Consider the following 20,324-nt stretch of genomic DNA (forward strand, 5'->3'; position numbering starts at 1 on the left):
TTAGACTGAAAAGATAAATGTGAAAACATACAAAACAAAACTTTATTTTAATTATGAACCCTTTCAAAAACATCTATTGATATGTTATTCAGAAAAATAGTGCTTATATATTTAGAAATATAATATCATAAAGAAAGAAATTTAGGTAAATTATGTGTTATTCCATCCTAGAATAGAATTTTCACGATATCTTCTAAAGATGTTTTTTGGAGCAATTACTGTCTCCCAATGTTTTTGATTCATGAGTAGACTAACGGACCCAAGTCGCATTATATGTCATAACAACGTTCAAATATGTGCCTCTTTTTTTAAATGTGGTGTTTAGATACTAAATATTTTTCCTTTTTCTTTTGTCTAAGAAAATAGAAACATACCTTGCACTTTGTTTCTCTACGATATTCTCATGTGTAGTAAGCTTTTATTGAGAGTTAAAATTACTATGTTATTCTATTTGAAAATGTTATGGGTATTCTATTTTTTGTCAGAAGCAGGAAACATTCTAAGTCATACAGACTCTTCACATTCACTTTTCATTCATGAAATAAATTTTTTTAACTTAAAACATTTGTCTGGTGTAAACAAACATCCCAAAATTAGTCTAATTAAAACTTCAGAAGTCTTGACTTGAAGACTTCTGAAATTTTAAGAAGTTTTTATTATATTTTATATTTGCAATAGTTCTATACAATTTTAATTTTAAATTGAAAAAAGTTCATTGCCATTTTGTTTTGGTTATATTTTAAATTAAATTTTTCAAACATTGGTATAAGAAATTAATTTTTTATATTAAATATAATCTAAAAAATGGTTATGAATTAATAGATATTATTAATAAAATCGGAATAAACAAATCAACTAGACTCATAACCTTGGATATACAGGATATGTATACTATCATTGACAGAAACGATACTATAATTATCATATGTAACCACTTATCTAAATTAAAATTCTAAGAGCATACTTATAATGAGTATCATTGTATCCACTTTGGAAACTTGATAAATAATTAAAACTATAAGCTATATCAGGTCTAGTTCCTGTACTTATGTATAATAACTCTCCAGTTAAATTTCTGTATTAATTTACTTTTCTTTTCATCAATTTCAGTTGCTTTATCTACTTTTTGTTTCTATTGGTGTACTATATAGTTTCTCCAGATTATATTTTCTAACTAAAGTCAATATATTTTTTTCATCATAACTAATATTTATTTATACCAGTTAAATTTCTCTTTCCCATATATTTCAAATTAAATCTTTTAGTTAATTAGGCTTTAATTACATCAATCGTTTTTTATTTCGACAGCAAATAAATATATCAACAAATAATAATATATATATTGATTCTTTATCATCATGTTTCACATAAAGACAATAATCATAGTTACTTCTTATAAAACCTATTTTGTTAAAATTATTAAAGCATTTACACCAAGGTCTAGGACTTTTTTAATCCATATAATGCTTTTATTAATTTACAAACTCTATTAGTTTTATCTTCATAACGTCTTGGTTGTTTTATATACACTTCTGAATTTACGCTTCCATTTAAAATGCAGTTTCTACATCCATTTGCTCAATTTTTAAATTGAGCTCAGGGCAATTGAGCAAATTGATTTTTAAATTGTCAATTTTTAAATTGACAATAAAATTTTCAAAGTTTGGGCTTTTGCAACTGGTGAATATATACAATCAATTTTTTCTTTTTGTTGAAAACCCCTTACTACTAATCTAGCTATCTATCCTCTGATTTTCTAGTATATACCCACTTTACGCTCAAAACTTTCTTATTATTTACATTCTCAACTAATTTCCAAGTTTTGTTTTTCTTTAAACATTGAATTTCTCTATCCATTGCTTTCATCCAGAAATCTTTTTCATTACTATCCATTGACTCCTTAAATGTATTAGGAGTATCAGTTCTACAATAATTAGCATAAATATTTGTATTATAAACATCATAATCATCAAATCTCTTTGGAGGTTTTCTTGTTCTTTCAAATCTATCCAATACATTTTCATTTTTAGATTCAGATTTTTTAATACTTTGGTTTTGATCTGTACTTTTAAAGGTATCATTCAATGAGTCAATATCTATCACTATGTTCTCTATCAGAACTGTCGCTATATACAGATTGATTATCATCCTTTAAATCGATACATTTTTCATCCTTTTCAACATTTCTGGTAACTATAATTCTACCATTTATAAGTACTTTATAACCTACTTCTGTATAACCTAACAAAATTTCAATATCTGCTTTGTTATCCCATTTGGATTTCCTATTTTGTTCTGGAATTCTTACAAAAACTTTACATTCATATAAATGTAAATTTGAAACATCTGGTTTCTTTCCAAAAAAATTTTCATATGGCGTTTTTGTTTCTATTGTGTTAGCTGAAGTACAATTTTTGAAATAAGTGGCTGCACAAACAATTTCAGGACAATATCTCTCATGAACCTGTGCTTCATCCAATAAACAGCATACATAACAGCAATAAACCGTGATAGATTCATAATTGTTCTATTAAACCTTTCTGCTGTTCAATTTAATTCATGTATATAAGCAGGGCAATTATTAATAATTATTCTTTTTTCTTTAGCAAAATTATAAATTTTACTATTCAAATATTCCTTGTCATTATCATATCTTAAAACTTCAATTCTCTTACCAGTTTTATTCTCTGTTACATTTACAAATTCAATCAAACAATTGCAAACTTCTTCATTTTTCATTGTATATACTTTAGCTATTTTACTATAATCATCAATAAATGATATGAAATATTTTTCTTCTTTATATCCTGTTTTACAAAAAGGTCCACAAACATCTGAATGTTCAATTTCCAATATATATTCTGCTTTATTTCTATTTTTTAAATGATTTAAAAAATATATTTTCACATATGCTTACTCTGATTTTAAATTTCTTTTTCATAATATATAATCCTCAATGTTTGAAAGCTAAAGATATAATATTATTATTGTTATTCAAAATTTTAGTTGCTCTTTGTTTGGAAATAGTATTGTTCTCAGTTATTTTACTAGAACTTATTAAATTCAAATGCATATTTTTTACATAAAAAACATTTTTCATTCCTACATTATATAGTTTACCATAGACATTAATTAACTCACACTACTTTACCAACTTTAGTAACTTTAACAATCTCATTATCTCCTAAATAAAAATTAATAGGTTTTTTCAACAAAATCCAATTTTCAAAATACTTTTAATCATTAATTTTATGATCAAAGCATTCACTATCACGCAACCACTTAATTTCACTTAAATTTGAATTACTTAGATTATTATTATTTGCCGCATGATAATCGACTATTGTGACCCAAGTGTTGCTCTCCTCATTCCTCTGCCCGTGTTGGTTGAACCATTATGAAATTTGTTGTCAATTCCTTTGTTGCTGACTTCTTTAGTTGCCACGTCATCTCACATTACTACCTCTTCACATCTTTCACTGCTTTCAGCTGCTTGGCTGCCATATTTGGAATTCCTTTTCAAATGACAAATTTTGTCACACTTGAAACATATTCTTCCTTCCTCCGTTTCTATTAGCTATAAATGGGTTGGATTTGTTTTTTTTATATTCTTCTCCTTGATGTTTTAACTCTCCCATCTGTATTTTGCTCTTTACATAATCTGTAGTCTGATCTTCTGCTTTCAATGTATCTACCAGATCACCATTATAGCTGTATGACTCTGGCCAATGTGTTTAACATATAGTTCAGATTTTTCTTTCTCTGTCACTGTCGCACCAGCACACTTCAACTCATTTACAGCCTTCTCAAAATCAGAGAAAAATGATGCTGAATCACTGTAATCTTTATGCATCAATTTTTCCAATCTGTTTCTATAAACTATCTGCAATGCCGTAGATTCTTTTAAATATAAACTATCAGATTTCTTATTATATCGTATGCTGTCGTCATCTCGCACACAAATTCCAACTTTTTATTTGAAATTGCACTGTAGATATAATTCATTGCTTTTAGATCTTTATTGTCCCAATCTTCTTTGTCTTGTGTCGTTTTACTTCTTGTTATAACTTCATCCCATTTCTTGAACCGTAAAAATAATAATATTCTTCTTTTCCACATGTATTCATGTGTCAAAAATTGGAATTGTGATATCTCCTTGTTTGGACATTTTGCTTTCCAGTACATTCTCTTAAACAGAATATTATGTCCTTTTTCAAACACTCATTTTCTTTGTTCCGACTACAGCAACTAATTTTTCCTTACAACACTAGACAAAATTCAGCTTTCCCGTAACCACGCTCTGCTACCATACTGAGGTTCGGGTTATAGGCAATGAATAAATAGCGTATCAATAACAACTACATTTATTAATACTAATAATAACAGGAAATAAACTATATTGTTGTGTTAGGCACATCCATACTCTATGGCAGTTAGAACCAGTCTATCTGTAGTATACATTAAAAATGCATACAGTGGTACATTCTAATACATACATTAACCAATAGATGTCCCCACTTGGCCTATGACAGTTGTAGCAAAAGTTTCACATACTCAACAGGAATGGACACACAGATTCATTTGGTCAATAGATAGGAGTGGTAGAGCAATCCATAAACTTGCCATATTTGCCCATATGATACTTTACAGTATATATAAAATATCTTCAAATCATAAATAACATTTTATTTAAAGATGAGTACAATTTTTCATATGTGGATATATGAATGAAAATAGGTGGCCTTTAAATTCAAATAAGCAGCCTCTTGTTCATAACAGGAAAACATATACATTTGTTTTCTTGATTTTCCAGGACTGCAGTAGGAGTTCTGGTCAAATAGTTTTACAATTCAAAGCATGTAACTGTGTTTGAATCCATATGTTATTAACGCTCCACTTATGCTTCAATTTATGGTATTGTCTAAGAAGCATGTCAATTCAAGTCTGGATATGATCTACTCCTTATTCCTTTCATAATCTTAAGTTATTGTAGGCCAATTTTGATTTAAAAATTGGATGACAATACCTCACGACTATGGAAGGAAAAATTATCAAATGAAAGGTTTCCTACCTTTAAAGACTAAGTAAATCTTATGTAGCACTTTTCATATGTCTCAATACTAAAGCTATCCATTTAGAATTAGTTTCTAATCTGGCTTCACATTGCTTATTGCAGCATTTGAAAGATTTATATCATAGGGTATTCCTACTTTAACAGATTACCTTTAAATAAAGGTATATTAATATATTAATGGGTTGAGAAATGAAAACAACTAACAGGAAAAAATGGATAGTACTTAATAGCACTCATAACAAAAATATGATGGTTAAGGTCAATTACGAATAAAAATGAAATATACTGCAAACTATTGACAACAATTGTAGACAGCTGATTTGCGATGACAAGTACACCACTAGACCAACCTGGTGGGTTGTACAAGCAGAACTATAAATATGTTATTGCCTATATTTTATTAGAACTTCTGGCAGCTCATGACAACCTTCACTCACTTATTTAAACCTGATATGATGAACCCTCTTTCCCATGGTCATTGGTTGAATTCCACGACTTGCAAGAAACCAAGGTAATTGTATTTTTTACCAGACACTACAAGTTCCACTCAAAGCCACACTCCTGGATTTTGGAGGTGCTAGGCCTGTACAAGGTCGATCCCATGACAATCACCATGTATACCCCAAATAAGGCTTAAACTAGTATTGGTAAAATAAACATTTCCAAAAGATTTTTAAGATGATGCCTTGAATTCAATTTGATTTTGCCTGGTAATGAACTTGTTATCCACACTTTTTATATCTGTTGACAAGGAATTCCAGATGGGTCAATTTATTTTTAGCCAACTCATGAATAAAATTATATTAACCTTTTTTCTGGCACTTTAGGTTTTAGGTGACTTGTTAAACTGGTTGTAAAACAGTGCACATGCACACCCACACACGCACGGGTTTTGGTTTGGACAAATGCTATTGAACCAGCATTTGTCATCAATTTATAGCAAGTGCAATCTACAGCCACTGACCATTATCAGTGGCTACAAATTGAGGAATGTCAAGTACCTGTGATGTGTGTTCCTGGTTTCATGGAAGCTGTGGAGTGTGATGAAAATATAGCTATCTTGTTTTTTGCAGGATGTGGAATCAAACCAATGACCATACGAAAGAGGTTTTAACGTTAGGCTTAAATTGATGAGTTATTTTCAGTTAACAATGAGCATTCTAATAAACTAACGGTAATAGATATATTTTCAGTTCTGCTTTTTGTGTATAGTATAATGTATACGTATAAAACACTAACTTAACTGCTAAAATAAAAAATAACGATAAAAAGGGAGTGACTACTTGAATAAACCTCAATACAAATTCTATAAATAACTTAATACTTCAAAATGGATGCCGGAGAAATATTGTTTTATCCAGTATTTTTAATGATTGCATAACATACAATAGAAAAAATAATTAAATTGAAATATCCACATAACTTGATCAAATTAAAATTATTTTCAAATAAATTTAAATGCAATTCAAATTTAATCATATTAATTCAAAAAAATTAAATTATGCTTATATTTCTTGTTTTTTAAATGTAACCTACTGGAATTTGCCATAATACTACATAGAGTATTAGTGAATATAATATTAATAAGTGAATGTCTTCTTTTTTTTTTTGACAATGTTAAAAGTTATTATATTAGTTAAAAGTTAGTACTCTTATGATAACATAGGAAATAGTTATTTTTAGTGTAGTTAAAGCAAATGTCACTAAAATTTGAATGATTTTTTTTTTTTACAATAATAACATTGAAAATAATTCAAAAAAATTGCTATAATTTACAATTATAAATTACTGCAATTTTGTAATATTCTATTCAAACGAGAAAAGAGGTGGTTGAAGAAAAGAAGGAAAACAAATATTATATTTATAAAAATTCTTTTACTTCTTTTTCTACTTTTTACTTTCTGGTTTAAGTTCAAAATAAACATGGCTTCCTCAAAATGATTCTCTATTCTATAATAAAAAATTAAATTTTTTTATAGTTTTTGTCTTTGCTTTTCAGATTCTTCTCTGATTTAATTTTTCATTACAAACTTTCTTCCATATGACTTAGTTTTAGATCTTTTGATTTTTCCAGATGTAATTGCAACAAATTACATTTGTAGCAATATTTTTTAAGAAAAACAAAATTTTCCAAAGGTAATTTTATTTATTTTTAAAAAGGGTTTAATATAAAATAAATTGTTGAAAATAGATAAAGATTACATTTTTTTTTTACAAAGAGTGTAATGTAAAAATTTAAGACTAAGTGTTTGGGTCTTATGTTCAGCATGTAACCAAATATTCAAGATATGTGGTTTTTTAAGATAAAACAGTTGTTTTTAATTATTTTTCTTTTATTAAAACTGGTATTTGTAGGATGTGAAACTCAAAACCCCTTCAAAGAAGCATACAATTTAATTAATGTTGTTAATTTTGATACTCACTCAACATGGAAGGTATATAATATTCTCATTTTAATTAGGCAGTAGTAGTAATAGTAGTGGTAGTTTATAAGATACTACTACTTACATAATATATGTAAGTAGTAGTATATACTATGCAAGTAGTAGTATATAGTTTATATGTAGATAGTTTATGAAAATAATGTTCTCACTGAACTCCTTATTGCAAGACCAAAAATTGTTGCAGTACTGTAAAACAACGTAACTGAAGAGAAAATTTCAACAAAAAAAGGTTACACATAAAAGCAAAAGTAAACTATATTTCTATGTAATTAATTTTATAAAAATATAACTGAACTATTTTATTAACTTTAACAGTAGAGTTACCACCACAGTAGAATGAATTTATTATAACTCTGGACTGATCATTGATATATAATAATAATAATAATAATAATAATAATAATACATCTTTGTATCCACAATTAAAAGATACTAATTCTGAAGAGTAGAATGATTTTAGAGTATTAGAATGAGAAAGATTACATGATTAGATAACTATACACTGTGATTGGTAAAAAGGAGTAGCTGTATTGATTGACAGTCAGTGTTGCATACAAATATATAATGATAACTATTATCGATTTATTTTTTTGACTGCTTAAAATTTTACTTAAAAAAATATTTCAGCAAAAAAAGAAAAAGAAATATTATCCAGCAATTTAAAAGAAATGCAAAAAATTAATGGAAATAAGAAACTGATTGCAGGTTGCTTAGATAAATGCTTAAAGACACATGTAAATTAAACATGTAGGATTTGAATGTCAGGTTGGCTTTTTATTTTTCATATTTTATGTGTGGTAATACCTGAAAATGCTTTGCAAACAATCTTGGGATTGTGTTCCTTTATAGTTGTTTAGATTGATAAGAATGGCAAATAAAAGCATTCATTATAAAAAAACATGAGAGACTTGAAAATGGTGAGACCGACAGTGTCAGCATACATAGAAAATAAAGAGTTGGATCTTGGCTAAGATTGTAAATTGCAACATAATGAACAGCATCCTTGAAAATGAAGAATGTGAAATAAAAATAAAGCAACCTTTTTATTTTTATAAAAATAATTTTATTTTTTAATCCAATCTGTCTGCAATATACACTAAAAAAATTAAAAAAACAACAAAAAAAAACAATTATCTGTAATACTAAAAATTTATATTTTAAATCTAATAAAAAAATACATAAAGCAATTTATGTATTTTTATTTATGTACTTATGTATTTTATGTACCAAATACACAAAATAATTTCTTAAAACAAATTCAACTTAAGTCCCTACCCTTCAAGACTTTCCACAAAAACAGAAACCCAATATTCCTTTGTGTAAAATTAGTAAAATCTCTGACAACAAACTTGCCCAACATATAGTCTAGTTCATCAGAAAAACACTAATATGTACATTAAAAACAGACAGACCTCACAAAAAAAAATATTAATAACATTAATATACGCATGACATAATAACATTAACATACACATATTGTAAACATACATTTTAAAATCTCTGTAAAAGAATCAAACCCAACTTCTCTTAAAGATAATCTATAAAAAAAAAATTTTAGCTTCGAAATAATAAACATATATAAAACCTTTTACAAAACAAAATTACTTTAGTTAACATTCAAAACAAATACAAAAAAATAATACAACATTTCACAAAAGTTCCTGGGATTACCCTATTTTTTCCATCTAGCTGAAATCTTCACACAATAAATAGAACAAACATCATACTCAACAAAAACAAATGTGGTCCTACACAATCATACAATTAAAGTTTAATTCAAATTCAAAATAACTATTAAACCATGTTCTAAGTACGTATCTTGCTAAAAGAAACTCCAGCAATAACACCTGGTATTGGGATGTATGATCTTAAATATCAAGGAATATGTTAGAGATGGAGAGACAATTCCGTAACAGCTCTAAGTGTTTTTATTATTGATAGTAATTCAATATATTTTTTGATACATTTTATACACGTGTATGATTTTTTTTACAATTGTGTATATGGTTAACAGATGTGCAGCAATCAACTGAATTATATCAAGGATAGAAAGAAAGCTACTCATTAAATAATCCTTTTAAATTAAAACAAAAAGACATGTGTCAAACAAAACCACCCTTGAAATAAGAAAATATGAACTATATCTTTCTATTTGTAAAAAATATGAACATTTTTCATCCTTAACCCAGGAAAAACTGGACAAGTGGTTTTGAAAATAATAGATTCAAAAATATTCTTACTTTTTAGATTAGTTTCCAAAATTAGCAGTGAAAGAATTACACATTTGAGAATCTGTAAGATTCTGAGAATTGAGATTCAGAACTCAAAGAAGGGGACATTAAGCGGGCTGATAAATACTAACTTTTTCTTTCACAACCATGTATTTATTAAATGAGTGTGATCCAGTAATTTATCCAAATAAATGATACATTTCTTCTTACAAATTGCTAGTACACTAAAAATATCTAATGCTAATTCAGAGAGAACAGTTTCTGAATTAAAAAGACTTAAATTGTGCTTAGATTCACTATGCCACAAGAGAGGTTGACTGGCTTGGCATTGTTGCACATTCACTACAATAAAAATAATATCGAACCATTCAAAATTAGAGGTAAATTTTCTGATAAAAAGAAGCATCGCATTGAGTTTGCCATATAAACTGTATAATGCATCTATATATTTTTAATTTGTGTTAATTATTTTATTTGATTATATTTTTATTTTGAAATGTATTTGTAAATGTACAGGGTAATTAGGTTTTTGAGTCGAATGAGATAAATATTATTTATAAATTGCTGTTAATCATATTCTAACTGTTCTCTTTTTTAAAATATTTTTAGAAACGTTAATGAGCAATACATAATCATGTAGTATACATAAATTGGTATTGTATTAAAAAATAACTTAACATTTAAAATAAAACAGCATGTAAAATATATAAAATAGATATAAATTATAGTCCTAGAGCACACACACTCAGCTCCTTGAAAAGTTTTTATTACCACCCAAAAAAAAATTTTTGGGTCTGCACTTGTTATATTTAGGGGACGTCCTTCCATCAACAGAGTTGTCAGAAAGTTACTCTCTGGATACGTGGCATATTCTGCTAGTACGGATGATATATTTACCCTGAGGAATTTTTTTTGCTTTGCGAACAGTAATTAGAAGAGTTTACTTTCATTTTAATAGAATAAATAGAAATTCAGTAAACAAGTCGAGTAAAATTAATTAATTTTTTAATTAATTATTCCACATTATTACAGGCAGGGAAAAATTTTGATCCTAATCTACCAGCAAATTATGCAAAACTATTATTAGGATGGAAGAAGCGACAATCATCAGAAAGTTCACTATCAGAACCAAAGCCTATTCATGATATTGCCATTAGCCAAATTCCTAAAGAATTTGATGCGCGTAAAAAGTGGAATTACTGTAAATCTCTAAATGAAATAAGGGACCAAGGAGGATGCGGATCATGTTGGGTAATATTAAAATTTAATTATACTTTCTTCATAAACAGGAATGCACGCATAAACATTACAGTACCAGAAAGTTTAATTTTGTATTATATTAATCAGCAAGAATACGGTCCCCAGCCTGACAGGCTGCTGACAATGTTACGACAAAATGCATTATCTTTTTGATGTTTACATTAATAATAATAAGCAAAACTTATACTTTTCATTTAAATAACTGTTTTCCACGAATTAGTTTTGTAGAAAGTTATTTTGTTACCGCTGATTTCCAATTATTTCCAAAAGCAAGGACAATCTTTGTGCGATCTGATTTTATAATTAGGTAATTTTTTCTATCGGCTTTAAGTTCAAAAAATTTTATGAGCAAAGAACAATTTTTTTCATCTAAAAAGCAGTACCTGAACAGCCTTCTGGTACCAGTGCACCTCGTTAATACAAATATACAAAGCATATCACTGGTCGAGTGCTTTTTATCAAAAGAATTTAAATGCAAGAATAAATACTAATATGTAAGAAAGTTTTGTGACTGTGATACCAATTCTGGCTGGCTTTTAAGGGAAGCTTCCAAAAATAATTGTTTTTGTTTGGACACCAAGTGAGATAAATACCACATATCCTTCTTGGTCGCCTAACAAAAATATACTAAAAAAGGCAGATATCTGGTTTTATAAAATTTCTTATTAAACATGGAAAAGTATGTAGATTTATCTGAACATGAAAACAAAGTGCTTTCATGTAAATGTAACATTGTTTTATTAACTTGGCTAGTAAATGTAGATTCTTTATCTTTTGCATTAAAATATTGGCACTTTTCAAGTAGATGCCCGCAAAAGAAAAGCGATCTGTAGTTAGTTACTTAGTTGTTAGATGGCGCCACTGAAAGGCTATATTGAAATAAGAAAATAAATAAAACTACAATCTAACCGAATTTAACCTTGTTTGATCAGATTATATTTATAATTTTATTATGGTACTTTTAGTGCTTTCTAAGAAACTGACTGACTAACTACAGATCGCCTTTTAATCATATTCTGGAGGGCTTCTTCTTGAAAAGTACCAAAATATTTAATATTTTCATTAAAAGTACCCATTTTTCACTGCGTTTAACTAACCTTATGACAACCTTGGGCAAAATCGCAAAATCTTGACAAATCATTTATAAAAAAAAATTTTGGACGAGGAAATAACGAAAAGAATTGAGTTTGTTGGTTTTCAAGAGGAATTGAAAAATCTATATTTGTTGAGCTTTGTTAGCAACTTTAACAGTTTGTTTCAACGGTTTGATTGTTGCGTTATCAGTCGTGAAAGAATATTTGTTAAAACAGCATTATAAAATCAATTATACAGTTAAATTTGACAGCGAAGAAATTCAATTTGAGGACAGTATCAGATTGAGAAGTGAAAATTTAAAAAAGATCTTAAGCTCCGGCAATTCACATTTACTAAATAAAATGTACGAAGTTAGGCAACTGTGAAAGTACAAATTTTTCTACAGAAAAAATTGTCTGTAAAAATAAAATCTTTTACTTGTAGGGAATTTATCAAACATTTCACAGAAATTGTTTTATTCTTGAAACATCTTTTTCAAAAATTAGCCTGTCTGAAATAACAATGGCTAGAAGAATTGAGTCACAAAAGATATAGTAAATTCTTTCAACAGTCGTGGGTCCAAATTCATTAATGAAAACTTGAGAAAAATTGATAAGTGCAATTGTGTATTTTCATCCGTGGAATTAATGATAATTTCAAAGTTTGTGAAGAGATGCCAGGTCTTTAACCCTTTAAATGCTAAACCTATGAAACATTCAAATTATTTTGTTTGGACTTTTTATTTTTACACTTAAGCATCAAATGTAATATAACAGATAAAAAATAATTTTTTTTCAAATTTGTGCAAAATACAGAGGTGGGACTCATAAGTCCCATCAAGACATAAAGAGGAAGAAAACATTCACAATAACTATGCAATAAGCAAATATACATTTTACATGTCAAGTTACTTGTATAGTATACATTTAATAATAATAATAATTACAATAATAATTAATAACAAATCGGAGTAAGGTAACAATTATGATAATTTCAAGTCTAAATATAAAATAAATCCAACACCTTTATATAAAAATACAAAATTAAAACTAAATTTGCAATGAGTAATTCCAATTAAATAAAAGATTTTAGTAATGTACATTAGTTAACATTAATTTCATGATATTATATGAAACAATTTTTCTTGTCATTTATGCATAAATAAACCTTACACATAGAACATTTAGAAAAAGGTCTAGATTCTATCTTAAGTGTACTGCACATTTCACGACTCCCCTTTTCAGTGAAGAATGGCCAGTGAGCACCTAAATTACCTAATGTAACATCTTTGAAAACAGAATAATTCAATTCTCTCCTCTTAGTAACTTGGGTTGAAGGGTTAGCCCTATCTAAATCAAGTGATCTTATTTGCCCTTTTTGAGATTTAAGATCCCTCTTAGCCATTAGACCAAGCGCAACAGAACGCCTCATTTCTAAAACTGTAATTTTATCAAACATTTCACAGTATATTACATAAGCATTTTCAAAGGCTATGTCAAGTAACCCAAAGAAAATTCTGCGCCATCATTTTCGAGTTTTGGAGTTTAAATTCCATACAAAACACAGTATCGATCAGCTAAATCAACACCACCCATAAATTCATTGTAGTCTTTTACAACTATAGTACATGGAACACACTTTTTAGAACCATTTTTTTGTGTACATTTAACTTTTGTTTTTTCTGTGCCATGAAAATTTGAAATAAAATTTATACATTTATTATCATTCCATTTAAAAAATGAAATACCAACATTTGAAACCCTATAATCATATTACCTTGTTTTAAATCTTTATCTGATGTCATATTTTCAGGTAACCATTTACGGTTTTTGTCTAGTTGTTGCACAAGCAAGTACCTGTTCAACTTTAGGTTTTTCCATTAATGCAACAGAGCTAAAATAATTATCAAACACAATAACCCTATTTGTACCCCAAAACCTTTTTGAAAGACTGAGAACTCACTTTCCTAAACCGTAATTCTCAAATTCTTTCTGTAAAATTTCATTTTTTCCCTGATATACATCACCATATAATATGTAGCCTTTCATATCTGCAATACACCAGAGTTTATACCCCCCTTTTAATGGGTTTCATTGAGTTGTATTGTTTAATTGAATGTCTACCTTTAAATAATATCATAGACTCATCAACGCTTAGTTCATTGTCCCATCATATGAGGAGAAATATTCCTTATATTACATTGTCGCAGAAATGCCCCAAATACTATATAAATTATTTATTTATTCACTACTAACAAAAAAAAGCTGCAAAAGTCACTAACATAAACGCTCAACTCAATACTAACAAAAAGCTATAACCTTAGACTATACATACTAATTGAGGTTATGTTTATTTGTCGGCATGGCCAAAAAAACAACTGATGTCCTGACGGGACTGGAAAATCCAGCCCCAACTTCAGTAAATATTATAAACTAATAACTTTTCTGACATTTAAAAAATTTTTTACATCAAATATAAATATTAATTAAATAAAATCCAATAAAATAATAAACCAAATCCTAAAAATTAAATTGTAACAAAATTATGAATGTAGTGAAGTATTACTGTTCATATAATCTCTGGCTACAAGCAATAAAGTGGTGACATCTGTTGACAAAACGGTCAACCAAGAGTTCTTATAGGTGTAACATTGAGAAAAATGTACTGAGAAGACCCGACAGGAGCTTCAGACCCTTGTAACCGTCTATTAAAAAGTTATTGAACAGAAAACAGACGGGACTCTCAAGTTCCGTCAGAGGAGAAAGGATTAACCTATGAAACGATATACATAAAAATATAACAACTCTGAAAGATTGATAGTAGTTTTAAACAGATTTAATCTTATCTTTAAATCATACTTGAATTTAACAGAATGTGGTTTAGTTGTTTGGTAAATCATGAAGGTTATGTTGCTCATAAAGAAAAGCACAGAAATGGTTAATGAAGTAACATTGTATCTTACAGCAGTTGAATTTATGAGCAAAATGAATAAATTCTGAGTAATAAATGAATGAGTGGTGTAGGATCAGAAGAATCTCCACAGGATCACTAAGAGGATCCTTCTTCTACGCCAGGTCCCGGCAGCAAGATCATGTGCCCATCCTATGATATGCCACAGAGCATCAATAGTAGATCTTCCCCGAACAAAGTCATATTTATTTTTTCACTCTTACTTCCCTTGGCTGGATAAACAGTGAAGTATTACTCAGACCAGAAGAATGTCCTTTTAACTCTAAAGGGGGCTTCCCCACTCACCAGCAGTAAGTCCGGTATGTCAGTTCAGCCTCCCAGTTTGGATATTTTTTAGTGTCTACCTCTAATCTCCAAGTGAGGGAAACCATCTGGCCAACGGCCAGCTGTCGTTCCCGGGCCCCCACCCAGAGACTGGCTTTCGATCATTACTTAGCCTGCCTCAAACCGCCGAAAAGGGGAACCAGGTCCGACTATGCCGTTCCCAGCACCCCAATCCGGTAGCCGAGTCTCGGTCTTCTTTTTCCCCAGTTCCTAGATGCTCCCGGAGTCCCCGGCCGTTCATTGGAACCGACGCACCTAAGCGTGCCAAACCTCGCTACTAGAGCTATCCGCCATACCCTACTCTAATACCCTCGTATTCTTCCCTCGATATCTTTTCCATCTAATACGGTGAACGAAAATGTATCCACCGTTCTCGAATTAATTTCCGAGGCAAACATATATGTAATTACTTCATGAGGCCTAAGGCCTTCAATACCGGCCTGCCTTCTCTCGGATTCCGAGCAGTACTGAAACTAAAATTCATTTCGCCAAAGCCTCTGTCACACCAAGGCTTCAGATCCGGGATCAATTTCCTCATCCACGCCGACACTTCTCCCGACCTTCATCTTGTGTTCCAGGCTACCCGAGTAGCCTGTTTTTTCTTGTTTGCTTAAGCCGTTGTACTTATCGTTCATATACTAACAGATCTACGGGTGGCGTTGAAGCCAGTATACACGCAGTGTCGTACGACACCATATGAAACGCCGAAATTGCCCCTGTAAGTAATATTCTGTGAATTCTCCGGAGTCTAATGAGGTTCCTCTGTATCCTGACCTTCACATCACACTGGGGCTGCCTAAAGTAGGGCTGATGTTACTGCCGACAAAATTAATTTCTTCTTCGAGATCCTAGGCGCGTCCGCAGTCGCTGACTGCGGACGCAATGCGATCTGATGTAGCGGTCACATTGACAACCGAACCCCTCCCACGACCGATGAACGAGGGCAAGGATTGAAAATTATGCACAACCATCCCAGTAGTGGCAAACATAGACGCCAAGGTGTAGCCCCTTGGGGTAGAGTTCATTCCTCCAAGCTCACGACACAGCATTAAAATCGTCGGTCAAGATCATAGGCCTTCTGGAGCGTCGGATGCATTGCTCTAATTCGTAAACGAATTCTTGAAATACCTCTGCCCCGTGTTTGCAGAAACATAGACAACTATCAGGACATGATCCGTAAGTTCGACGGAGGCAAATCCGTCATCTCTAACCACACGTGACGTCGCAACGACGACCAGAAACATTAAGGACAGCAGCATCACCACATCTATCCACAATCCAAGGAAACGCCGCAACTTTCTCTTGTTAGGATCAGCCACAGTAAGAAAGTCGATGTCCAGATCGAGTGCCGTTCTCCAATTTAAGTCATGCGCAATGGTACTTTGTTGGAATTTATTTGCATGAACCTCATTGTCTAGCATTTTTGCAGGCCTTACTTCCTACTTGATGGCTATCAACATCACACAACACACACTTCGTGGGTTCTTTACAATTCACCTCAGTGGCCCCTGCCACCGCAGCTGTAGCAGTTAGAGCTACGGCCCGGTCCTTTGCACTGGGAGACGGTATGGCCTACCTCCCAGCACTGTCATCTCAATCCCCCCCTCCACGAGGGAAGAAACCCCTCCATGTAGCGTGTCTGGTCGCTACACCACCTGCTCCGTTCGTAGCCAAGAGTGGCTTCATCGGAGGACATCTTCTTGCCCTCAAACTAATCACATTCCACAGTCATCAGTCCGGCCTCGTGAGATGCCACCGATGCAGATTTCCCGAGGGATATCCACATCGGTAAATTCCGGATATAGTCAAGTTTTACTTTCAAAGAAGACATCAGACACCTAATTCTACCACGTAGCTCTCAGGAAATAAGCTAAAAGCCTACACGCGGAAGATCAAAGACCCCGTACCTATCACTAAAAAACTATGACCATCTACAACCGTAAGTACCTACTTTACAAACGATTGCAACAAGTTGTGCCACGACAGCATATCAAATCCAGCCAAAATCCATAAACCGCAGGGAAATTAGTGACTCTAATCTCACAGTTATTAGCTACTGCACTCAGTCAAAGACCGAGACTATCGCAAAATAAAGGACAGATCCATTTGAATCCGATGCGAAGGCGCCCCTGCAACCAGTGTCACGATCTGCGAGAAATGCCCACAGTCACCAACTAACTGTCGCCAAAGAAGCGGTTTGACATCTCACAAAACCAAGAACCTACAACCCTCCGCATCGAAAAGCAAATAGATCATAATGATACAGAAAAACTAAGAACCCGCATGACCTAGTAGATCACCCAGCTTTTGATTGTCATTGTGAAAAGCAACCCCAGCACCAATTCACCTGACAGTACGTGCAAAACATCAAGCTTCAAAGAATGATACTAACTATCCAAGGAATCGAAATACAATTCTACCGACCGTAAGTAATAGCCGCAGTCCTTACTGTTGACCGAACGTTTGCACTCTTTGCGCAGCCTTTAATAATTGATGCAGGATTGAGCCTCGGCTTTCTGCGGACAGTCGTCGCGCTTGTGACCTTCCTCGCCACAATGCGTGCAGACCACGCATACTTACAGAATTTGGCTCTGTGGCCAAAATGACAGCACTTGAAGCCCCTTTGTACATACATGTAATCCTTAACTCTATAGGACGTGAAATCGACATACAACCTACTCTTAGATACAGACTTCTTAAAAAGACCAGCACCAAGTTTAAACACACCGTGATACCGCTGGTTATCAAGCTTACCAGTCTTGAAGAGTAGCCTAGACTCTTTCCTGAATTCGGCCTCATTCATTTCGGTGTTTTGCTCTCTGACAAGAAACAGAACCTCCTTATCGGATAGCCATCGGTCAATGTCGTTGACAATGACATGGGGCCTACGCATTCGCTTCGGGTCGACCTTAACATCGAGTTTTTTTACTTCAGGAGACTCCGAGATGACTTGGACTGTCTCCTTGTCGTTCGCAACCTCTATCAGATCCTTGCTGGTCTCTTTAATTTCCATAATCCTGTGTTTTTTCCGGTCACTGCGAAGAGCGACCTGAAAATCCTCCTTAAGTTGCCTACTAGTTTTTGTAGACTCCTCAGGCTTATTTACGAACAACACCTCGGCCTGCTTCGAGGCTTGACTAGCTTTGTGCTTGCTCCTAACAACGTACACGTAACATTTCGGCTGTTTCGGAACAGGCGCCGGAACTCGAACTACTGTGACCTCTTTGGGCTTGGAGGCCAATTTTGCATAGCCATCTGCCAATGCAGATAGAACACTCCTAACATGTCGTAGACGTAGCAATATCCTACTCCTCGCCCCTGCGCTAATGCTGCGGGGACCTTCGACAAAATGTAGAAGATTATCTAAACTTTGCTGCGTTGCAGCCAAGATCGCGATAGAATTGCCGGGTCTGCCCTGTGTCGCCTTAAACTCTTCAACCAACGGATCGCCTCTAACTTCCCGGGTGGAAGTCCCTACATCCATCTCAGACCCTTCACTCTTTGAACATGAGGAGAAAGGGGGAAATTTCCGCTCTACTCTTCCGCCCAGGCCTGACTAACTGCTGGTCCTCTAGCATGGCCAGAGTTACCCTAGCCCCACTACCATGAGATTTAGACATACTCGCTCTTTTCCTTCCTACCAATAAACTCTGGGCAAGTCCACGAATGTGATGACTGTCCGCAGCGAGCCACGGACAGCTGGGGACCTTGTATATTCCTCTGTCACTCTTTGGACCTCTCGGCCGCTACTAGATCGGCTACAAGTTCCATCTTGCAAGCTCTTTCCTTGTGCTTGCTGATTGTTCTGTCTGTAGAAAAGTCCGTCACCATGGAAAGCTCACAGGGTTCTGTTCTCGGTTCTCTGTTGTGGAACCTGGGATTTGACGGATTTCTGGGACTCATATTCCCAGAAGGGAACACGACCCAGGTTTTTGCCAATGACTGTCTCCCCTGTTAGTTCGTGGTAACTCAAGACCGCAGCTAGAAGACCGGGCGCAGGCGGCTTTGTCGACCGCGGAGGCTGGATGGACATTCAAAGTTTAATGATTTCTGTGCCCAAGACGAAGTTTATGTTTCTCAAGGGTGCAAAAAACTTATCGTACAGTCATATCCCCCACATTAAGTAAAAGGCTGTGTGATCAGCCGAGCTAAAGTTCATTAGTATCTAAGTGTTTTGTTTGATGAGAAGTTGCTGTTTAGCAACCACAATAGGCAAATAGCGGCGGACGCCGTCTCTGTGATGCACAAGCTTAGGAGGATTGCTCGGAAGGATTACGGGCTGACGGACCGTCATTTGTATAAGCTGTACCGAGGTGTCTTCGAAAGTATGGCTTCTTATACTGCGTCAGTTTGGGCGCATAAGTTGGACAGAAATAGAGCACTTATTCAGAATTTAAGTAGTGCCCAGGACAGAGCCTTAATAGTATGCATGCACTGGTGTTTTTAAGACAGCCTACTACGAAGCTACCACCGTATTGGGAAAGGCTCTCCCAATCGATTTAGTGGTGAAAGTTCCGGCTGCCATGTGGAAGTTGCGATGAGGCAGGGAGGCCGAGTTATTTAGAATGCGGTTTCGAACCGGGCCTGTACCACAGCGGAACGGTGATCACAATGTACCGGTTGTAAATTTCGTTCAGTTGCCCAACTCTCGCCTGCGGAGGATGCTTTACAGCATCGCGATGGGTGCATGGCAGCAAAAATGGCACACCACGACTAAGAGAAGGCCCTTGTATAAATTTATACAGGACTTGGGAAGGTGGTATGCCTCGTCGTTTTTAAGGGCAACGGGTACCCAGGTGCTCTCCAACCATCCGAACTTGAACTAATATTTGTTTCGGTTCCGCCCGGCAGCTGATGAGTTGTGCGTTTGCGGGGTTGGTCCAGGCGAACGAATGTATGATGTTTGACTGCCCAGCTCTTGGGGGGAGGGGGCAGAACTCAGGCCAC

The 20,324-nt window shown here is 33.1% G+C and overlaps 1 protein-coding gene across 1 annotated transcript in view; it reads left to right on the forward strand.

Moving 5' to 3' along the window:
* Positions 1-10,047: 10,047 nt before the first annotated feature.
* The window catches only part of LOC142321318 (cathepsin B-like cysteine proteinase), a 51,665-nt gene continuing 41,388 nt past the window's right edge, over positions 10,048-20,324 (forward strand). Inside the window, exons 1-2 of the mRNA XM_075359310.1 lie at positions 10,048-10,129; positions 10,786-11,000. Coding sequence (XP_075215425.1) covers positions 10,048-10,129; positions 10,786-11,000 — 297 coding nt within the window. The remainder of the gene's footprint in view (positions 10,130-10,785; positions 11,001-20,324) is intronic.

This window comes from Lycorma delicatula, chromosome 3 (assembly GCF_047948215.1).
Source record: "Lycorma delicatula isolate Av1 chromosome 3, ASM4794821v1, whole genome shotgun sequence".
In the NCBI taxonomy this organism is placed as follows: domain Eukaryota; kingdom Metazoa; phylum Arthropoda; class Insecta; order Hemiptera; family Fulgoridae; genus Lycorma; species Lycorma delicatula.